This window comes from Podarcis bocagei (genome assembly GCF_964188305.1).
Source record: "Podarcis bocagei genome assembly, chromosome: 7".
NCBI lineage: Eukaryota > Metazoa > Chordata > Lepidosauria > Squamata > Lacertidae > Podarcis > Podarcis bocagei.
In genome coordinates this window covers 24300354-24321108 of record NC_138132.1, presented here as the reverse complement: position 1 = coordinate 24321108, position 20755 = coordinate 24300354, and the positions used below count along the sequence as shown (strand labels likewise).

General features: G+C 42.6%; 1 protein-coding gene across 7 annotated transcripts in view; it reads left to right on the top strand.

Moving 5' to 3' along the window:
- The window catches only part of PTPRU (protein tyrosine phosphatase receptor type U), a 378319-nt gene that overhangs the window by 215605 nt on the left and 141959 nt on the right, over positions 1-20755 (top strand). For all 7 annotated transcript variants that reach the window (XM_081201863.1, XM_081201862.1, XM_081201868.1 and 4 more), the window contains exon 8: positions 1153-1461. In XM_081201863.1, the coding sequence (XP_081057989.1) occupies positions 1153-1461 (309 nt within the window). The remainder of the gene's footprint in view (positions 1-1152; positions 1462-20755) is intronic.

Below are 20755 nucleotides of genomic sequence, written 5' to 3'. Positions count from 1 at the left end.
CCGGTGTTGCTTTCATTCTGCCTTAGACACTGCTGGAAACCAACAGCTTGAAATGGCTATAAAATAGCAGAGGTGGATTTATGGGACACTGGGTGCAAAGCCTTGGGGGCGCCACAACTATGATGTAGAATGGAATGGTGAGAGGCAGGGGCAGCGCTGAATTTTGCCATCACACAGGGCACTGCTGAAATTGGAGGCCCCAAGGTTGGCCACTGGGAATAGAGATGGTCAGAGGCATTGAAACGATATGTGCTTCTGCAGTTGGTGTGGGTTGTTTTCTTACTGCAGCCACATTTGTTTTCTCATTCACAGAATCCTGTGCGTATAGGCCGGGCCCAACCACGAGGCAAGGTGAAGCAGCTGCCTCAGGAAGCAGGCCCTTGAGGAAGTGCCCACATGGGCATGATGCCTGTGCTGCCACCTACACCACTGGCAGAGAATTGGTGCTAGCGACACCTCACCCAAAATCAGCACTGATGCTGGTGCTAATTCTCTGCTAGTGATGGGAGCAGTGGGACAGGCAGAGGGGCTGGCTGCCACTCTGTGGATAAGACACCTCCCTAGATTGAAGTGTCTCTCTAAAGCACTCTGGCTTCTTTTGCAGGAGCAGCCTTTGCCACAGAAAATCCTGTCAGGAGGCTCTTTGCCAACAATTAAAAATACCGTATTTTTCACTTTATAAGATGCACCAGACCACAAGATGCACCTAGTTTTTGGTGGAGGAAAACAAGAAAAAAATAAATCTGAATCTCAGAAGCCAGAACAGTAAGAGGGATCGCTACGCAGTGAAAGCAGCAATCCCTCTTGCTGTTCTGGCTTCTGGGATAGCTGCGCAGCCTGCATTCGCTCCATAAGATGCACACACATTTCCCCTTACTTTTTAGGAGGGAAAAAGTGAGTCTTATAGAGCAAAAAATACGGTAATCAGAAAACAATGCCTATAGAGATGGGGAAAGATGTCTACTAAAAAGATAAGGTTTTGGAATTAGAAATGTGAGGGATTGAGCCTGAGACGCCATTCATGCAAAGCAGACATTCTGTTCCTGGGCTATGGCCCTGCCCCTGTTGTCTGCCAGTGACTGGCTTCCCAGGATCTGTGGTGTTTTCTTGTGCCATCAATTCATTCACTTCTCCCACTGTTTTCTCTGGCAGAACCCATGAGGGCTCCCAAAGGCCTCGCGTTTGCTGAGATCCAGTCCAGGCAGCTGACCCTTCAGTGGGAACCTCTGGGCTACAACCTGACACGATGCCACACTTATACCGTCACGCTCTGCTATCGCTATGCCGTGGGCACTGGCCACAACCAGACGTTCCGGGAGTGCGTGAAGATGGAGCGCAATGCCAACCGCTACACCATCAAGAACCTCCTCCCCTACAAAAACATCCACGTCAAGCTTATCCTCTCCAACCCCGAGGGGCGGAAAGAAGGGAAAGAGATGATATTTCAGACAGATGAAGATGGTGAGTCTTGTATCTTCTGTGGGTGGGCAGGGGAGAGAGATTTGTCCTCCGGGATCCAGAAACTGTTTTCAGTAAGGGACACAAAGGAGAACAGCTTATCAGATGTCATTTCCAATTCCCATCAGCCTCACCCAGAATGGCCAGTGATCAAGGGTGAAGGGAGCTGTAGTCCTAGAATATCTGAATGACTACAGTTCCCCTCCATCCTTTAGTTAAACCATGGGAAGGGGAATTAACATAAGACCCACCCATTAACACCCCCAAGCACATCAGCTTTGCCTACTCAGTTCTTGACCTTCCCATGTTGAGCAGAAAAGACCTACGGGGTGTGGTGGGACTTTTACCCAAGTTTCCTTGAATGCAAGCAGAACTCTCCCTTTAAATTTCCTCTGCTCAACATGGGAAGGTTGGGGACTTAGTGGGTGCAGCCATGGATGTTGTGGGCAGGGCTAGCAGCTGTGGCCCTGTGCTTCCTACACTGGAGGAGATTTCCTGTTCAGGAATGATGGCCAAGTAGAGCTTTAAGGAAGAGAAGGCTGGATGGAAGCATGCCTGGAAGTGTGTACAGCTCCTGAAGCAACCTCAATGCCATCAGATGGATAAACATGAGTTTATTGCTAAGCAGAAGGAGGCTCATCCCTCTCAAGAGCAACTTCTCCATCATTTTGGGAAAGTAATGTTTCAGCACCAATCTCCTAACTGATGGATGGCATTAAGATGTGTGGAGACGTTTGTGTGAACATGTGAACGCTGTTGCAAAGGATGGGAGATGGAGGGGCACACACAAGCTCTTTCCCAGCCCTCCATTTGAGCTGGGATGGCCTGTAGGGGACTTTAGCTGAGTCCTCATTTATGCAGAGGGTTCTTCTCATGAGTAAAGCCCACCCTTCATACCTACCCACAAATAATAAAGTGTGTGTGATTAGGCAAGCACCTGGACATGCTTATAGGCTTTACGTGATGGTGAGATGTATGATTCATTTGCAGGATTGTGGCATGTGTGATAGAACCTTTGTCCTAGCAATATTGTCCTACAACCTCTCATGGATAACTGGCACATATGTGTGTTTGTGTGTACACACACACACACACACACACACACACACACACACACTACTATGTGAGCCACCTCTAACATAGTAGATGGAACATGGTATAAATATTTTGAAGGAAGGGGAAATGCAATAGAATGGAAGGCTGGGAGAGAGGAAGGGAGGGAAGGAAGAAAAAGGTATGCAAGAGGTACTGCAAAGTAAATGGGAATTTTTGTATGTTCAGTTTTCAGAGTTGGGTGGTTTTTGTCCAAGCGTCAGACTTGTATGTGGACTTTAAACTCGGGATGAAGAACCTGAGGCCCTCCCAGATGTTGCTGGACCCCAACTCCCATCAGCTCCAGTTAGCATTACGTGGGATGATGGGAGTTGTAGTCAACCTCTGGAGAGCCACAGAACCTTCATCCCTGTTTTAAAACATCAGTTCTATATTGCATGTGTCTGCATTTAGCAAATTCCAGGAGAGCTCATTGATAAGAAACTGTAGAAATATGGGATGCTGCTGTGGTGCAGGACAGCAATTCTGTACTGTTACCATGGTTACCAATGGGACTTATTTATACATGCATGAGACCAGCCGATCGGTGTTCTTTACTCCTTCCTGTCCTGCTTTTCTTTCTTATCTTAGGTTTATTGTAGCATCTAAAGGTAGGAATGGGGCTGGGATACAAGAATGCTTGTGGGGATTTCATTAATTTAAAGCATTTTCACCCTGCACATTAGCCAAAACGGCTCCCAGAGCAGCTTACAAGATCAGTAGCTAGACAGTTCCTTTTTTTTTTTTAAAAGATTTTTATTGGTTTTACAGATTTTTAGAAAACAGACAAACACTTAAGAAAACAAACATACACGTATAAATTCATAACATATTTTCATAAACCTCTTTTCTAGGACTTCCCCATACCCCCCCTTTCTGCATCCCAATGTCTATGATTTTATAGCAACTCCCAGTTGTTACTTTCCAACCTCAGTCATCTTAGTCATCTCTATATTCTAACCTTATGTCACTGTATCCCTTTGTTCCTAAAAACCAAAACACTCTAACATTCATTGAGTTTATAATAGTCCTTAAGGTAACTTTTGAATTTTCTCCATTCTTCTTCCGCTGTCTCTTTTCCTTGGTCACGGATTCTGCCTGTCATCTCAGCCAATGTCATATAGTCCATCACTTTCATCTGCCATTCTTCCAGAGTGGGTAGATCTTGTGTCTTCCAATGCTTTGCGATGAGTATTCTTGCTGCTGTTGTAGCGTACATGAAAAAAGCTCTATCCTTCTTTGACACCAATTGGCCGACAATGCCCAAGAGAAAGGCCTCTGGTTTTTTAGGAAAGGTACATTTAAGTACCTTTTTCATTTCATTATAGATCATTTCCCAGAAAGCCTTTATCTTCGGGCATGTCCACCAAAGGTGGTAGAAGGTACCTTCAGTCTCTTTGCATTTCCAACATTTGTTATCGGGCAAATGATAAATTTTTGCCAGCTTGACTGGGGTCATGTACCACCTGTATACCATTTTCATAATGTTTTCCTTTAAGGCATTACATGCCGTAAATTTGATACCGGTGTTCCATAACCATTCCCAGTCATCTGACATGATGTTATGGCCAACATCCTGTGCCCACTTAATCATGGCTGATTTGACTGTTTCCTCCTGTGTATTCCATTTCAGCAACAAGTTATACATTCTAGATAAATTCTTAGTGCTAGGTTCTAACAATTCAGTTTCTAGTTTTGATTTTTCCATCTGGAAGCCAATTTTCCTGTCCTGTTTGAAAAATTCCACTATTTGATGGTATTGAAACCAATTTTGTACCTTATGCTTCATTTTCTCATAACTTTGCAATTTCAACTTATCTCCATCCTGTTCCAAAATTTCCCAATACTTCGGCCATCCGACCTCCATATTGAGTTTCTTCACTGCCTTGGCCTCCACTGGTGAGACCCATCTAGGGGTTTTGTTTTCCAACAGATCTTTATATCTTCTCCAAACATTAAACAGTGCTTTTCTAACAATATGATTCTTAAAGACACTATTAACTTTGTCATACCATAGATATGCATGCCAACCAAAAGCATTGTTAAAACCTTACCGATCTAAGATGTCTGTATTTTCGAGGAGCATCCATTCTTTCAGCCAGCAAAATGCTGCTGCCTCATAGTACAATTTCAAGTCCGGCAGGGCAAAACCCCCTCTTTCTTTAGCATCTGTCAATATTTTAAATTTAATTCTGGGCTTTTTGCCCTGCCAGACAAATTTCGAGATATCTTTCTGCCACCTCTTAAAACATTCCATCTTATCCAGGATCTGCAAGGTCTGGAACAAAAATAACATTCTAGGCAATACATTCATTTTGATCACAGCAATTCGGCCTAACATTGACAATTTCAGATTTGACCATATTTCTAGATCTTTTTTAATTTCCGACCAGCATTTTTCATAGTTGTCTTTATACAAATTCACATTTTTAGATGTCAAATAAACCCCTAGATATTTCACCTTCTTAACCAGTGTCAACCCTGTCTCCTCTTGAAACTTCTCCTTTTCTGCCTCTGTTAAGTTTTTTCCTAAGACTTTGGTTTTTTGTTTATTCAGCTTAAATCCAGCTACCTGGCCAAACTGTTGTATTATTTCTAAAACCTTTTTCGTACTAGTGTTTGGCTCTTGCAAAGTCAATACTAGGTCATCTGCAAACGCTCTTAGCTTGTAATGTTTAGCTCCGACCTGCACTCCCTTAACCTGCTGGTCTTCCCTTATCATATTCAGCAACACCTCCAGAACTGTGATAAAAAGTAATGGGGAAATTGGACACCCCTGTCGTGTTCCTTTTTCTATCTTAAGTTCCTCCGTCACTACATTATTTACAATCAATTTAGCTTTTTGTTCAGAGTATATTGCGGCCATACCATTCTCAAAACCTTGACCTACCCCCATCCCATGGAGATTCTTTATCATGAAGCTCCAAGAAATATTGTCAAAGGCTTTCTCCGCGTCCACAAAGATCAATACTGCTTTAGTGTTTATATTCACCTCTAGCTTTTCCAAAATATCTATCACATTCCTTACATTGTCTGCTAGGTGTCTTTTAGGGAGAAAGCCTGCTTGGTCCCCATGAATCTTCTCCATCAACACTCTTTTAAATCTTTTTGCCAAAATGTCTGCAAAGATTTTGTAATCCACATTAAGTAGTGATATTGGGCGGTAGTTCTTCAGTTGAGTCTTTTCAGTCTCTGTCTTTGGTATGAGTGAAATATATGCTTCTTTCCACGATTCAGGTGTCTTTTTTCCCTCAAGAATCTCATTGCAGACTTCTTTCAGTGGTTGAATCAGCCATTCCTTCAGCGATTTGTAGTATCTTGAAGTCAATCCATCTGGTCCTGGGGACTTGCCCAGTTGCATATTCTGAATGGCAGCCTCTATCTCTTGTTCTGTTATTCTCTGGTTCAAATCCATCTTGTTTTGATGAGAGATTTTTTGTAATCCATATTTATCAAGGAATTTATCTATATCTTCTTCATTTTGCAGGCCTTGAGTATAAAGCTTTTTAAAATAACTCAGGAAGCAATTTCTAATTTCATTAGGTTTAGATATATTCTTTCCATCCACTTCTAAGCTTGTGACTGTATTTAGTTTCTGCCTTTTCTTCAGTTGCCAAGCCAGAAGTTTACCACATTTATTTGCTGATTCGAATGTCTTTTGCTTCATCTGCTTTATCTTCCATTCAATCTCCAAGTTCATCAGTTCCATATATTGTGATTGATATAACTTGATCTCTCTTAAAATCTCCTGGGACTTTGGTTTTACTCTTAGTTTTTTCTCTGCTTCTTTTATCTTTTCCAAAATCTTTTCTTTTTTCTCATTTTGTTTTTTCCTCATTATTGAGTTTTGTTGAATCAAGAAACCTCGCATCACCGCTTTGCTTGCGTCCCAGATCACTCTTTTCTCAACGTCAGCCCTCAAATTTATTTCAAAATAGTCTTTTAAGGTTTTTTGGGCCTTCATCAGGATTTCCTTGTCTCGAAAGAGGGCGTCATTCATTCTCCATCTAAATTGACCAGTTGTTGTTAGTTTCATTTCCATCTTCACGGCGTTATGGTCGGAGCAAGTTTTTGGGCAGATTTCTACCTTCTTAATCTTTGGGGCCATGCCACTAGTAATCCAAATTTGATCAATTCTGGTCCAGGTCAACATTGCTTGGGAGAAAAAGGTTCCCTCTCTCTCCAGAGGGTTCCTTGTTCTCCATATATCTATCAAGTCCATGTTTTCAGTCATTTCAAAGAAAGTCTTAGGAAGTCTCCCTTCCTTACTGATTGTTAGTCTTTGTGCCTTATCCATATTAGTGGAGACCACGCCATTCATGTCTCCCATAATTATCATATTGTAATCCAGGTAGTCCGTCAGGGTTTCATGAAGTCTCTTAAAGAAGTCAGATTTGCCTTCATTTGGTGCATAAATTCCAACAACTAAAAGTTTTTCTCCTTGTACTTGTATCTCCACTGCCAAGTATCTCCCTTGTTCATCTTTAAATATCATTTTTGGAGCCCATTTTTCTTTCACATATATTACAACTCCTCTTTTCTTAACTTTGTCTGATGAAACAAATTCTTGTCCTAGCCTTTTATTTGTAAGTAGTCTCCTGTGGGCTCTAGTTATGTGCGTTTCTTGTAGGCATATCAAGTCCAATTGTTCTCTGTTCAAAATATGAAATACTTGTCTTCTCTTCAATGGCCCATTCAGTCCATTACAATTCCAACTAAGGACTTGCAAAGCCATCTTGTTATTTTCTTAAGACTCCTCCAACAGCTCCAAGTTGTTGCTCTTCTTCTGATGGTGGTGGTTTTTGTCCAATCGAGAGATTCAGGATATCTAGTGCTCTCCTCTGTTCTGCCAGTACGTCCACAGTCCCCTTCTGTAAGTCCTCCTGATTTCTTGCAAAAAATTTGTCTTTATCTTGAATTGTCTTTATTTTCACCTTTTTTGCCTTGTAATCAAATGACAGTCCTTGTGGAAATTCCCACCTAAAGCGGATGGAATTTTTCTTTAACAGAAGAGCCAGGTCCTTGTAGAAGTTTCTTAAGTCCAAGATATATTTTGGGATATCTTTGAAAATCTGTACAGTTGAGTTGCCAATTTGCAGGGCCTTTTCAAAATGTAGTCCTAATATTTTGTCTCTTTCCTCCTTGGATCTAAACGTAATCAGGCAGTCTCTCGGGGTTTTTCTGTCCTGTTTTTTACCCAGTCTAAAAGCTGTTGTAATTTTAAATTCATCTTCCTCCAGATCCCAGCAGTCCGCAAACTCCCGTGTCAGGTATTCCGCAAGGTTGTCTCTCTCGTTCTCCGGGATCGATCTTAATTTCAAATTTCTCTCTTTTCTCTGTAACTCCCACAAGGCCAAAGTTGCATCATGCTCATAGACCTTCTTGGCAATCGGCTCTAATTTCTCTTGCGTCTCTCCAGCAACAGCTTTAGCATCTTCGGCAATTTGGCGTGTAGTAGCGTTTTCCTCCACCAATTTATTAATGGATTCTGTGTTCTGGTTTAATCTTACTGATATTTCTGTTAATTTTTGTGTATTTTCTGAAGTCTGTTTTGTCAAAGACTCCAGAGTTTGATTTATCTTAAGCAGAGCGTCTGTCACAGCTTCCATAGAGGCAGCTGCTCCTTTTTCCTGTTCTGTTGTTCCTGCTGGTCCTGGAGTTGCAGCTGAAATTGAGCCTCTTTTCTTTGTCTGTTGCTGTTGCAGCTGTTGTTGTTGTTGCCTAATTTTGGCTCTTGTGACAATCTCTTCTTGTGCGCCACTCATGTCAAGGTCACTTCCCACGGGAGCTGTTTCCTGTTGGAAAATTCCACTGTCCTAGGCCGTGTCGAACTTTACTTACCCTCTAGGGGGAGCAAATCAAAATGGCCATAAAATAAAGTGTCCAAATACAAGAACAAAGGAGAATGTCCAAAGGTAAAAAAAAAAAAGATTAACACAGTCAAAGTCAATATTGCTATAAGCTTGTAGCTATAAATTGCCACAGTTTCCCAGTCTATGCTGTTTCTCCTTGTAATACACTGTAGCCAGTCACTATGTGGACTTTGTATCACAGTATCACTTTACTGGCAAAAGTCAGTTCAGTGACCTATTGTTCTGAGAAGGCAGACCGTTTCGTGCTTTCAATAGATGAGACAGCAGAGGATTTTACTTCAGCCTGTGAACGTCCTGGATTTTACTTCAGCCTGTGATCCACCTGGAGCAGGAACCGGCAAGCCACTCCAGTATCCCTGCCAAGAAAACTCCATGGACAAAGACAACAGGCATATAAAAGAAACTAGAAGAGGTGGCAAATGCTGGAAAGCGGCAGATAGGCCCAGGTTGTCTGCTTTTCCAGAGCTCACTGAGGCCTGATCCATACATGCAGCAGAATGAGGAGGGAATGAGGTGCTGGAATCCCAGCAAAGGAGAACAAACCCCACCACGTTGGGTTATGGAACAGGTGGAACTGCAGTGTTATTGATTTACTTTATTTTAATCATTTATATACTGCTTAACTACAATCATCTCTAAGTGGTGTACAAGAAATTAAATACAGAAAAAGAAGGTAAAAATCTGTTAAAACTGTCAGTATATGGAAACATCACCGCTGCAGACAGACAGATTGTTGACATCACATGATGCGCCTATCTGTGGGAAAGAAGAGTTTCCCAGGACGTTCACAGGCTGGATAAGTCTTTGTGAAGAGTGTAACTTGAAACCTTCTGTGTGCGCATGTTCAGGAAGTTTGTCTGACTTGCTGGAAGAGCTGAACTGAAAGGATGTGTTTTTCTCTAGTGCTGTAATGTCAGAAATAAAAGCATGTAAATAGATTTCTGACTTATTTTCTTTCCCCTGCGGAAGCAGGAGAGGGGTTGTGCATTTTACCCACGCTTGGGAAAATGTCGCCTATCAAAATCTCCCTGGTCTGTCCGAGATATCAGCCAGAGGAGGTTACCGGTAAGCAAGCTCCGAGGACAGTGAGAGGGGCCAGCCTATATGGAGGGGGCTTGCAGACCGACAAAAACTTTAAAATTGAAGCTCACTTAAAATGTCTGCTGGAATTTTTAAAAGAAGTGTTCATTAGGTGCTGGAAGCTCAACAAAGAAGGAGCCTACCTGAGACCTCCACTGGAAGGGATTTAGGTTAAATCATAGCTGTCAGAGATGAGGGCCCTGCGGGACTTGACATCTTTCCAGAGGGCCTGCAAGACAGAGCTGTTCCGCCAAGCCTGTTCTGACTCCCTCCTTTGGCAATCTTCACAGAACTCTACCCAATGGTTGCCATCAATTTGATTTGAAGTAATTTTTTAATGAAATGATTTTAAAATGTTGTCTTATTTTATTGTTGTTAGCCACCCTGAGCCCGGCTTCGGCTGGGGAGGGTGGGATATAAATATAAATTTATTATTATTATTATTATTAACGTTTCCCTTTTCTAAATGGAAATTCCCTTATTCTGAATAGGATTCGTCACAGGTAAAGGGAAAAGTTGACAGCTATGGGTTAAATACTGAATCTGGTGGAGAAGAGCCATGCATTTTAGATAGACAGATGGAGGGAGGGGACAACCACCCTCTTTGTAAGTAGAAAGCCAGTATGGTAGGGTATAGTTAATTTCCTCAATAGGAGCTATGTTGTTTATTATTATTATTATTATTATTATTATTATTATTATTATTATTATTATACTTAGCAATTAGTTTTGTCATGGGAGGTATTGAAGAAAGGGCACTCTTCACCTGCAGACTGAAATGATACAGTCCACTCTTCAAGAGTCTACCATTTCCTCTTGCTCCTGTGTGCAGATCAGGCTTGAGAATAAATGTAAGGCAGTAGTGGGTGTTAAATTCCCCCCTTCAGCTTTTCTATTTTTGGATAATTTCATTACCGGGGCTTCCTTTCAGAACAGACCATTTTCCTTTCATCTTTTTTTGTGTAAGCATATCAAAGCTTAATAACAATAACAACAATTACTCTAATTACTACCTTGTTCTCAGTCAGCACCTTTCATCTGTGGATCTCAAACACCAATTAATTAAGGCTCACAACACCTCCGTGAGGTAGATATTAATGGCGACAAAGGGCCGAGGGGGCAGTCTGCCTCTGATGTCTGCTCTCTGTAGATGTCTCAGTACGTCTCTGACCTGGATAAGTGCTGTCTCATATCAGGAAGTATAATTTCCCAGTTCTCCTGATGCTAACTGGGTCGTGGCACTTGATTGGCAGGTTGGGTTTTTTTAAAAGAAGTTTTTATGTGTTACTTGTGTGCACACACGCAAATCAGTACAGTGGTGCCCCGCAAGACGAATGCCTCGCAAGATGGAAAACTCGCTAGACGAAAGAGTTTTCCGTTTTGGAGGTGCTTCGCAAAACGAATCTCCTATGGGCTTGCTTTGCAAGACGAAAATGTCTTGCGAGTTCCTGCGGGTTTTTCCCCTCCCCCCCTTTTTCTAAGCCGCTAAGCCGCTTATCAGCTGATCTGCTAAGCCGCTAAAAGCTGCTAATAGCGCTAATAGCGCTAATCCGCTAATCTGTCAATGGGCTTGCTTCGCAAGACGAAAAAACCGCTAGACGAAGAGAATCACAGAACGGATTCTTTTCGTCTTGCGAGGCACCACTGTACGTGTCAAGGGTCATCAAGGCATCCGATTTAGATGATACTTGTCTACCAGGAGTTTAGGCCACCTGTAGCGATAGCCAAAATCTGTCCATTTCAGCGTCTCATTTTTCCAATCTGAGGTTCAGTTCTTCAGTTTCCCACACCTTCACATTCCTGCATCATTTTGCTATTTTCCCCCAAGTAAATTCATCAGTCAATTTATCCTAATATAAATAACTTCTTGAAAGGTATTAATTTAACTGTTGTTTCTTCATCACTGCTGTTGTTGTTAAAAATATTAAAATCCTGGGCGTTACGCCAGGCCACTGTGAAAGGTCCATTTAACTTATAATGTTTTCCGGAAGAATTACTTGTAAAGGGTGATTCAGAGAGAATTATAGGGAGAGCGCCCCTAGAAACCTTACTATGCCAAGAGCTGAGATCTGGACGGGAATGCGAGGTTAACCCATTCTATAAAAATGTTAGCTATTAAACATTGTACTCTTTGTATGAGGACTGAAAAAGCCACTTCCATCAAAGATCAGGCCTGGAGAACAAAGCTTTTCATCACATTCATGCCACATCTTATCACCCAAACGCAGAATATGGGCCTTTTTATACAGTGCATCATTTCTAGAACCTGAAATGTAAGTCTCCTCGGTACTAACCTGTCATTGTATTTGAGTACATGACTGAAGTGAAAATGAATTTGGTCTCTATGGAGCATTTAACTCTAAGACGGGGATGTGGAACCTGTGGCTCTCCAGATGGTTCGAAGTACAACATCCATCATCGCTGTCTGTTGGCTGCACTTGCTGTGACTGATGGGAGTTGGAGTCCAACAACATCTGGAGGCTCACAGTTTCCTGATCCTTGCTTTAAGTCTTTGTGTGTGTGTGTGTGCGCGCGTGCCACATTCACTGGCCCTATTCCTACAGTCATTTAACAATCAATTCCTTCTCACAGGGAACTCTGGGAATTGTATCTCTAGGAGAGGAATAGAGGCCTCTTAACAGCTTTCAGCGGGGACGCGGGTGGCTCTGTGGGTTAAACCACAGAGCCTAGGACTTGCTGATCAGAAGGTCGGCAGTTCAAATCCCCGGGACGGGGTGAGCTCCCGTTGCTCAGTCCCAGCTCCTGCCAACCTAGCAGTTCGAAAGCACGTCAAAGTGCAAGTAGATAAATAGGTACTGCTCCGGCGGGAAGATAAACGGCGTTTCCGTGTGCTGCTCTGGTTTGCCAGAAGCGGCTTAGTCCTGCTGGCCACATGACCCGGAAGCCATATGCTGGCTCCCTCGGCCAATAAAGCGAGATGAGTGCCACAACCCCAGAGTCGGCCACGACTGGACCTAATGGTCAGGGGTCCCTTTAACTTTACCTAACACCTTTCAGCACCCTTAACAAACTACAGCTTCCATAATTCTTTGGGGAAGCCCATGAGTGTTTCAAGCAGTGTCTTGGTGCTTTACATGTATAGTGTACGTGTGGTCTCTGGTTACTGGAGATCTGGTGTTGGAAATTCACTGTTGACATTGGAAAGTCTTTGGGGCTTAAGGAGGGTGGGAGAAGCAACTTCTTCCTGTCACCTCTCCCCACCTCTGTCATGGTTCTGGGGGAAAGAGAGGCAGATGACTTGCAAAAGGAGAGGAAGAGGAACCCACTATACTTAGAAAAGTCTGCGGAAAATGGAGGCCAGTGGAAAGTGGAGAAACATTTGGAATGGGCACTTCTACTGAGTCAGACCCATTGGCCCATCCAGCTCAGTATTGTCTACACCAGTGTTTTCCAAACTTGGTTCTCCAGCTGTTTTAGGACTACACTTCCCATCATCCATGACCACTGGTCCTGATAGATAGGGATGATGGGAGTTGTAGTCCAAAAACAGCTGGAGGCCCAAGTTTGGAAAACACTGATCTACACTGACTGTCAGTGGCTGTCTAGGATTTCAGGCAGGTCCTTTTTCTAAACCCTACCTGAAGATACCAGGGATTGAAACTGGGACCTTCTCTGCAATGCAATGCAAGGCAGATGTTCTGCAGCTGATGAACATCTCCACAAAACTAGAGAACTCTTTGGAAACACCTTGAGTTTTCCCTGAGAATTATCTGAAAAAGCTGGAAAAGAACAAGCCTATTCTGAATCAAGATGATGGGGGATTTAACTGATCTCTAACTCATGCTCTCCTGTCAGCTCTCTTTCGTTCTCTCCCTCTGTATGTGACAAAAAGGGGATTTATCCCTGACCGCATAAAAAAGATATACGCATTAGTAAAACAATGTGAAGAAGGACATGCATCAGATAAATTCATTGAAAAGAATGAATGCATTTATAAACCATTTATGACTTACTGGAATACAAAATATCAAGACGGCATACAACTTTATGTATGATTTTCACCCATATAATTACATAGTTGAAAATGAAATTTGCTTTCTATTATTTGTGTTTTCCCCCATTTTTATGTGAAATACCAACATTAAAGAAGCATTAAATCTGCCTAGCATCAAGCCCCTAACTGGCCACAGAGCTAGGAAACATACCAACCGACAAAGACCTGACGATGACAGTGACATCAACAAGAAAGATGCTAGCAATAAAATGAGCAGTATTCTGGATAAAGCCGGCCACATTATGCCTCTCCACTTTGAAATAAGCCAGGAGATGGGAGATGGATGCACAGAAGCCTGACAGGAAGAGTCAATTGGAGGTTACCCAAATTTAGTGCCAGAACACAAAGGTTCAGTTTACTTGGAAAGAGGACAATGAGGAAATAGAGTGGGCTAGATGGAAGAGAGAAAAGTCAGGCACAAGATCTACAAGCGAGCTTTCCCTGGGATATATTGGGGATTGAAATGTAGAGAAACCGAAGTGAAACCGAAGAATGACACAGAACAAAGGTTCCAGTTACAGATAGGTAGCCGTGTTGGTCTGCCATAGTCAAAATAAAGAAATTCCTTCCAGTAGCACCTTAAAGACCAACTAAGTTAGTTCTTGGTATGAGCTTTTGTGTGCATGCACGAAATCTGAAGTATATCCGTGTATCTGAAGTATATCCGTGTATCTGAAGAAGTGTGCATGCACACGAAAGCTCATACCAAGAACTAACTTAGTTGGTCTTTAAGGTGCTACTGGAAGGAATTTCTTTATACAGAACAAAGGTGGAATTCTTGCTGCTATTTTGTCTCATTCTCTGGAAAGGAGGAGGAAAACCTGGTTAGAAGTCTTGCTACGGAATGTGGCTTGACCAAGCCGGCTGATTGAATTGAAATCTAGTAAGATTTGAAGGGCCAGAGGCTCACCCCTTCAACACGCCAATGGTGTCTCTGGAAAATATCCTGCTTGGGTGGGAGAGGAATTCAGAATAACACTAAGCATATCGCTCCATTAGTGTATGCCAGGGGTCAGCAAACTTTTTCAGCAGGGGGCCAGTCCACTGTCCCTCGGACCTTGTGGGGGGCCAGACTATATTTTGGAGGGGAAAAAATGAACGAATTCCTATGCCCCACAAATAACCCAGAGATGCATTTTAAATAAAAGGACACATTCTACTCATGTAAAAACACGCTGATTCCTGGTCTATCTGCAGGCCGGATTTAGAAGGCGATTGGGCTGGATCCGGCCCCCAGGCCTTAGGTTGCCTACCCATGATGTAAACATTTCTGCTTGACTGATGCAACCGTCTGTCCCCCCACTTCCCCTTGTGTACTGTTCCAGGGGTTCTCAAAACCGCACAAGCCAGTTTGTGGGGCTCAAGGTGCGGGGAGAGGAGGAAATCCCCCATTGTGCTAGCAGAAGTCCTTGTGTGGGCTTCTTCTGGTAGGACTTATTAGTTGAATCTGGCACTTTGTTTTTCTCACATCTAGTCCTTTGTGCAGAAGTGCATAAGGACAAAGGATTCCTCCAGATCACTGACATAACTAGCCCAATATTTTCTACTCAGATTAGCAATGGCTCTTCTGGGGCCTTGGCAGAACATTCCTATGTAATGTTTCTCGATCTCTCCCACACCTGCAACCTTATCCTTTACAAACTGGATAGTGAAGGGATTTAATCAGGAAAGTTCTGCATGCAGAGTGTGTGTTCTGTCCCCAGTGTGTTGTGTTCCCTCCTCCAATGCTGTACTTTGGTGATATCGCTGTAACAGGGGAGGCTCCTGCTTTCCACTGCTGAGGTTGGGATGGTCTGGCTTACAGCCAAAACAACATAAGAAGGGACCAATGATCCATTTTTTAAAATAATATTTTTAATTGAGTTTTACATTGCACATTTAAATTCCAACATTAAACACCATCATTTAGGATTCCCTGAATCCTTAGACTCCCCTCCACCCTTCCAAGGTTACCATTTTCAATCTTTTTCAACTGCTTCACATATTTTCTCTATTAAATAATCCATTTTTTGCCTTAGCTTTTAGTACATTACAAGCGTTAATCAAATCATGCCAAAGTGTTTAGTTGTTTACAGTGTTCTTTTAAGTACATTGTGAATTTTCCCCATTCCTTCTTAAAGTTCCTCTCTTCCTGGTTTCTGATTTTCCCGGTCATTTTTGCCATTTTGGTGTAGTCCATTATCTTCATCAGCCATTCGTCTCTAGTCAGGACTTTATATTCTTTCCATCTCTGGGCCAGTAGTATCTGTGCTTCTGTCGTCACATACATAAATAATCATTCCTGCTCCTTTGCTATCTCTGCACCTAAAATTCCTAATCAAAAAGCCTCTGTTTCCCCCCCACAAATATTATTTCAAACATTTTTTCCCCAACTCATTATATATCATCTACCAGAATGCTTTTGTTATCTTGCACGTCCACCAGACCAATGACCCATCTTGTCCAGCATCCTGGACTCACACTGGCCAGCCAAATCATAGAATCATAGAATCATAGAGTTGGAAGAGACCACAAGGGCCATCGAGTCCAACCCCCTGCCAAGCAGGAAACACCATCAGAGCACTCCTGACATATGGTTGTCAAGCCTCTGCTTAAAGACCTCCAAAAAGGGATACTCCACCACACTCCTTGGCAGCAAATTCCACTGTCAAACAGCTCTTACTGTCAGGAAGTTCTTCCGAATGTTTAGGTGGAATCTTCTTTCTTGTAGTTTGAATCCATTGCTCCGTGTCCGCTTCTCTGGAGCAGCAGAAAACAACCTTTCTCCCTCCTCTATGTGACATCCTTTTATATATTTGAACATGGCTATCATATCACCCCTTAACCTCCTCTTCTCCAGGCTAAACATGCCCAGCTCCCTTAGCCGTTCCTCATAAGGCATCGTTTCCAGGCCTTTGACCATTTTGGTTGCCCTCCTCTGGACACGTTCCAGTTTGTCAGTGTCCTTCTTGAATTGTGGTGCCCAGAACTGGACACAGTACTCCAGGTGAGGTCTGACCAGAGCAGAATACAGTGGCACTATTACTTCCCTTGATCTAGATGCTATACTCCTATTGATGCAGCCCAGAATTGCATTGGCTTTTTTAGCTGCCGCGTCACACTGTTGGCTCATGTCAAGTTTGTGGTCAACCAAGACTCCTAAATGCCTATGGGAGACCTGCAAACAGGACCTGACCACAAGAGAACTCTCCCCTCCTGCTGTGTCCACAACCAGTATCCAACAACCAGTAGAACATAGCCCTCATGCCCAGTAGCTGTTGATAGAGAACCCAAGCAGAGGGCCTCTTTCTCTTCCACTGCTCATCATAAATGATGTGCCATTTTGCTAGCACTGAATAGTCAAGCACTGCTCTGGATAGGAAGACCAAATCCTCACTATGTAAAGACGCTTCCGCAGGGAAGTACATAGACCTTGTGTGTTCCACCCATAATTTGCAATTAACTCCACTTTACAAGTTCAGAGTAAATACCAACATTAATCAAGGGGAAATTGTTTAGTTTCTCATCCAGAGTTTTATCATAAGACTTTACAGCTCCGGGTTACATTGTAATTAATCTCCCCAATTTTGTCGTCATTTTTTTCTCTCCTTCTCTTAAGCTTCAAGTATTTGCAATTAACCTGAAGGAGCTTGTTCCTGTTGAAGACTCAATTGGGTGGAGGATATTAGTGGGCTTAATTTCAGTGCCACCAAATCCCTGTGTAACAGCTCTGGCTCTGTGGATAGCTCATGCACCAGCAGAGTGTACAGGCAGCCTTGAAAGTTAGCCATGAACATTGTCGAAGATGGTTCTAGAACAACGGTGGGGGAGGGAATAAAGGTTGCATAGGAGACTTTAATAGCTGTATAAATGAAGGCAAGATTCAACAGACAACTTAAGAACAGTTGTTTTCCTTACAGGCAAACTTTTCAAATTTAACCCATTACTTTTACAATTAATTGGCTGGAAAAAAAACAATTAATTAGCTAAAATTAGGATGGTGATTTAGTCTTCATGCATGCACAGAAAACTACAGCAACATCATTAAGGAAAACCCGGTTTACATATTAGATATAATATTCTGATTAGTTGAAATTGTTTTTTTTAATTTTTGTTTGTTAAAATATGAGCACCTCCAGGGGAAATACAATGCTAATAACACACACACACACACACACACAGAGAGAGAGAGAGAGAGAGAGAGAGAGAGAGAGAGAGAGAGAGAGAGATAAATACAAACAAACACCAAATACTCATAGAATCATAGTTGGAAGGGACCCCAAGGGTCATCTAGTCCACCCCCTGCAATGCAGGAATCTCAGCTAAATAATCCTTGACAGGTGGCCATCCAACCTCTGCTTAAAAACCTCCAAGGAAGGAGAGTCCATCACTTCTCGTGGGAGTCTGTTCTACTGCTGAACAGCTCTTACTGTCAGAAAGTTTTTTTCTGAATGTTTAGTTGGAATCTCCTTTCTTGTAACTTGAAGCCATTGTCTTGAGTCCTCCCTTCAAGAGCAGGAGAAAACAAGCATGCTCCCTCTTCCGTGTGACAGCCCTTAAGATATTTGAAGATGGCTATCCTCCCAGTCTCCTCTTTTCCTTGAGATATTTGAAGATGGCTATCCTCCCAGTCTCCTCTTTTCCTTGAGATATTTGAAGATGGCTATCCTCCCAGTCTCCTCTTTTCCTTGAGATATTTGAAGATGGCTATCCTCCCAGTCTCCTCTTTTCCAGGCTAAACATATCCAGCTCTTTCAAGCATTCATTGTGAGGCTTAGTTTCCAGACCCTTGATCATCTTGGTTGCCCTCCTCTGCACACATTCCAGCTTGTCAACATCCTTCTTAAAACTGTGGCACCAAGAATTGGTCACTGTATTCCAGGTGTGGTTTGACCAGGGCAGAACAGAGTGGTACTATTACTTCTCTTAGTCGGGACACTATACTTCTGTTGATGATTCACTGTAATTCAAATCAGAATATGACCAGGTAATCCAAATATGCTTAAAAGCTACCATGGGGCTTTGTTCAGAAACAAAGAAAAGTTAAGGCCAATGAAAAGGTTTTCGGCATACTTGAGAATTGCGAGGATATTAGTGTATGCAGTGCATTATGTCTGGAAGGAGGCTATTCCAAAGTGTGGGTCGCCATCACAGAAAAGGCCCTCTTATTGGTTGTTGCCAGACGGACATCACCAAGTGGTAGCACAACCAAGATGTCCTCTGAAGGTGATCACAGTGACTGGATGGGTCAGTATGGAAGAAGATGGTCTTTCAGGTGGCCTTCTCCCAAACCACTTACAAATTAATGATAAAACTGTTGAGGTTTGTGAGAAACTGCAGCTTTGAAGTGGACAATTGGTGAGTTGGCAAGAAGCCAAGTGAAGCAAGAGTACGTGAGAAAGTCTGCTTGGAGATAGAGAAGCCTAGCAAGAGGTGGTGATTGGCCACACGCTTTCCCTTATAAGCAGCATGACACAGTAGTTTGGTGTTGGAGTTCAGAGGTTGGTGTGTTGAGTTTGAATCAAGTCTGTGTATATAGCAACTTGTACAAAGCTGTGCTATACTCTGTATATAATGAAAGCAAATACAAATCAAGTTACTGTTCAGCAAGTTATGTTCCTGAGTTGTCATCCTGGACTACATGGGCTAAGCAGCCGGCAGCAGAGTTTTGGTTGAGATCCATCAACAAAAACCTCAAACCTGGTAAATTGGCAGCCAGTGGAGGTCCTTCTTCAAAGGTGCTGCACATCCAGGGCTAGGTGTACCACTCCACAGCAACCTAGTTGCAGCATTCTGCACTGGCTGCAGCTCCTGGACCAAGAATAATGGCAGCCCCATCTAGAGTACATTACAGTAACTAGTGTGTGAGGTTACCAATGCGTGGGTAACTGTGGCTAGGCTATCCCTGTCCAGGAATGACTGTAGAGATAACCAAATATTCACCTGATAGTCCTAACTAATATCAAAGTAGGTGTTAACAATTAGCCTTTTTCATTTCCAAAGGAAGGAGAGCAACCCTTCCTTCAAAGGCAAAGGCTGAGTCTCTCCAATTTCCCTGTGTCCAGCTCTGCATTCCTAACCTATTTTTCTCAACTTGCAATTTCCCCTGCTGCTTTTAACCACACGATAATTGCTCCAGCTGTTTTCTTCTTGTACCCTCATACAGTTACTCCAGCTGTGCCTTTTGCTGTACTGTAAGCGCTCCAGCTGCTTTTCTGATTAACAAGACTTTCTTCTTATCCTTTGAGTTGAATATGATGTCTAATATAGTGTGCTGTCTATGCTTCTCGGGGGATCGATACATCTTTGTCTGAGCAGGGTGATACTGAAAATTGTACATGTCTGTTTCAATTATTTGCCTATCCAATTTATCTAATGTGGCTATCTGAATCTGCCCAGGACTGCTTTATGAAGCTCTTTCTCTGATATATTGCTTTTGTCCTGGAGTGTTCATTAGAAATTCATGTTTTTGTAGGTTGGTTAAATCTTTTTCATGTTAAAAACAATCAGATGGAAAAGTAGTTTTGATCTGAAGGTGGGGAGGAGGCTATTAAAACACCCCTGTTTTGTTGATATATATATATCATTAGGACTGCTAAAGTGCAGGCAAAGTGATGTACTCTGTTGTCATTTTTGCAGTCTTCAAATTCTGTGATTATGACTCCAGCAACCAAATTAGGCTGGTTGCTATTTCTCTTACTTCTACACAATTGTGCCTGCACAGAAGGCTCTTTGACACATTACAGCAGAATATGCATTTGCATCGTTCTGCCATAAGTTGACCTCATCTGTTCTGTAACATTTGAAGGACGTTTGCTTGCCTGAATATGTGGCAATCAAGTGCCCAGGAACCTCAGCCACTTGCAGCTCCCAGGGGTGTCCTTACTGCAGGCGGCCGGACATACAAATGGTTTCAAATGTTTCAGAAGCAGCACAATCTACCCAGAGTATGCCAATACGGTATGAGCTTCTGTAGAAAAACATCAACAAATATATTGGATGAACTGGAACAGTGGAGCTGGTTTTTATTGCATACCAGAAATGTGACCTGCAAAAACATATTGCACTGTGAAGTGCTCCTGTTCAGGAATTTAGCCAATAAATCATGTCCTTGCCCAGAATATTCCATTCTCCTCTCAGCTTTTTGTCCCAACTGCCAACATTCAGTTAGCAGTGAGGGCAGTGAGGAAGCTTAGCCGTTATTGGGCTACCCTGGGGTTTTGTGTTGGAGTTGAATTCCCCCCCCTTTTTTCCATCT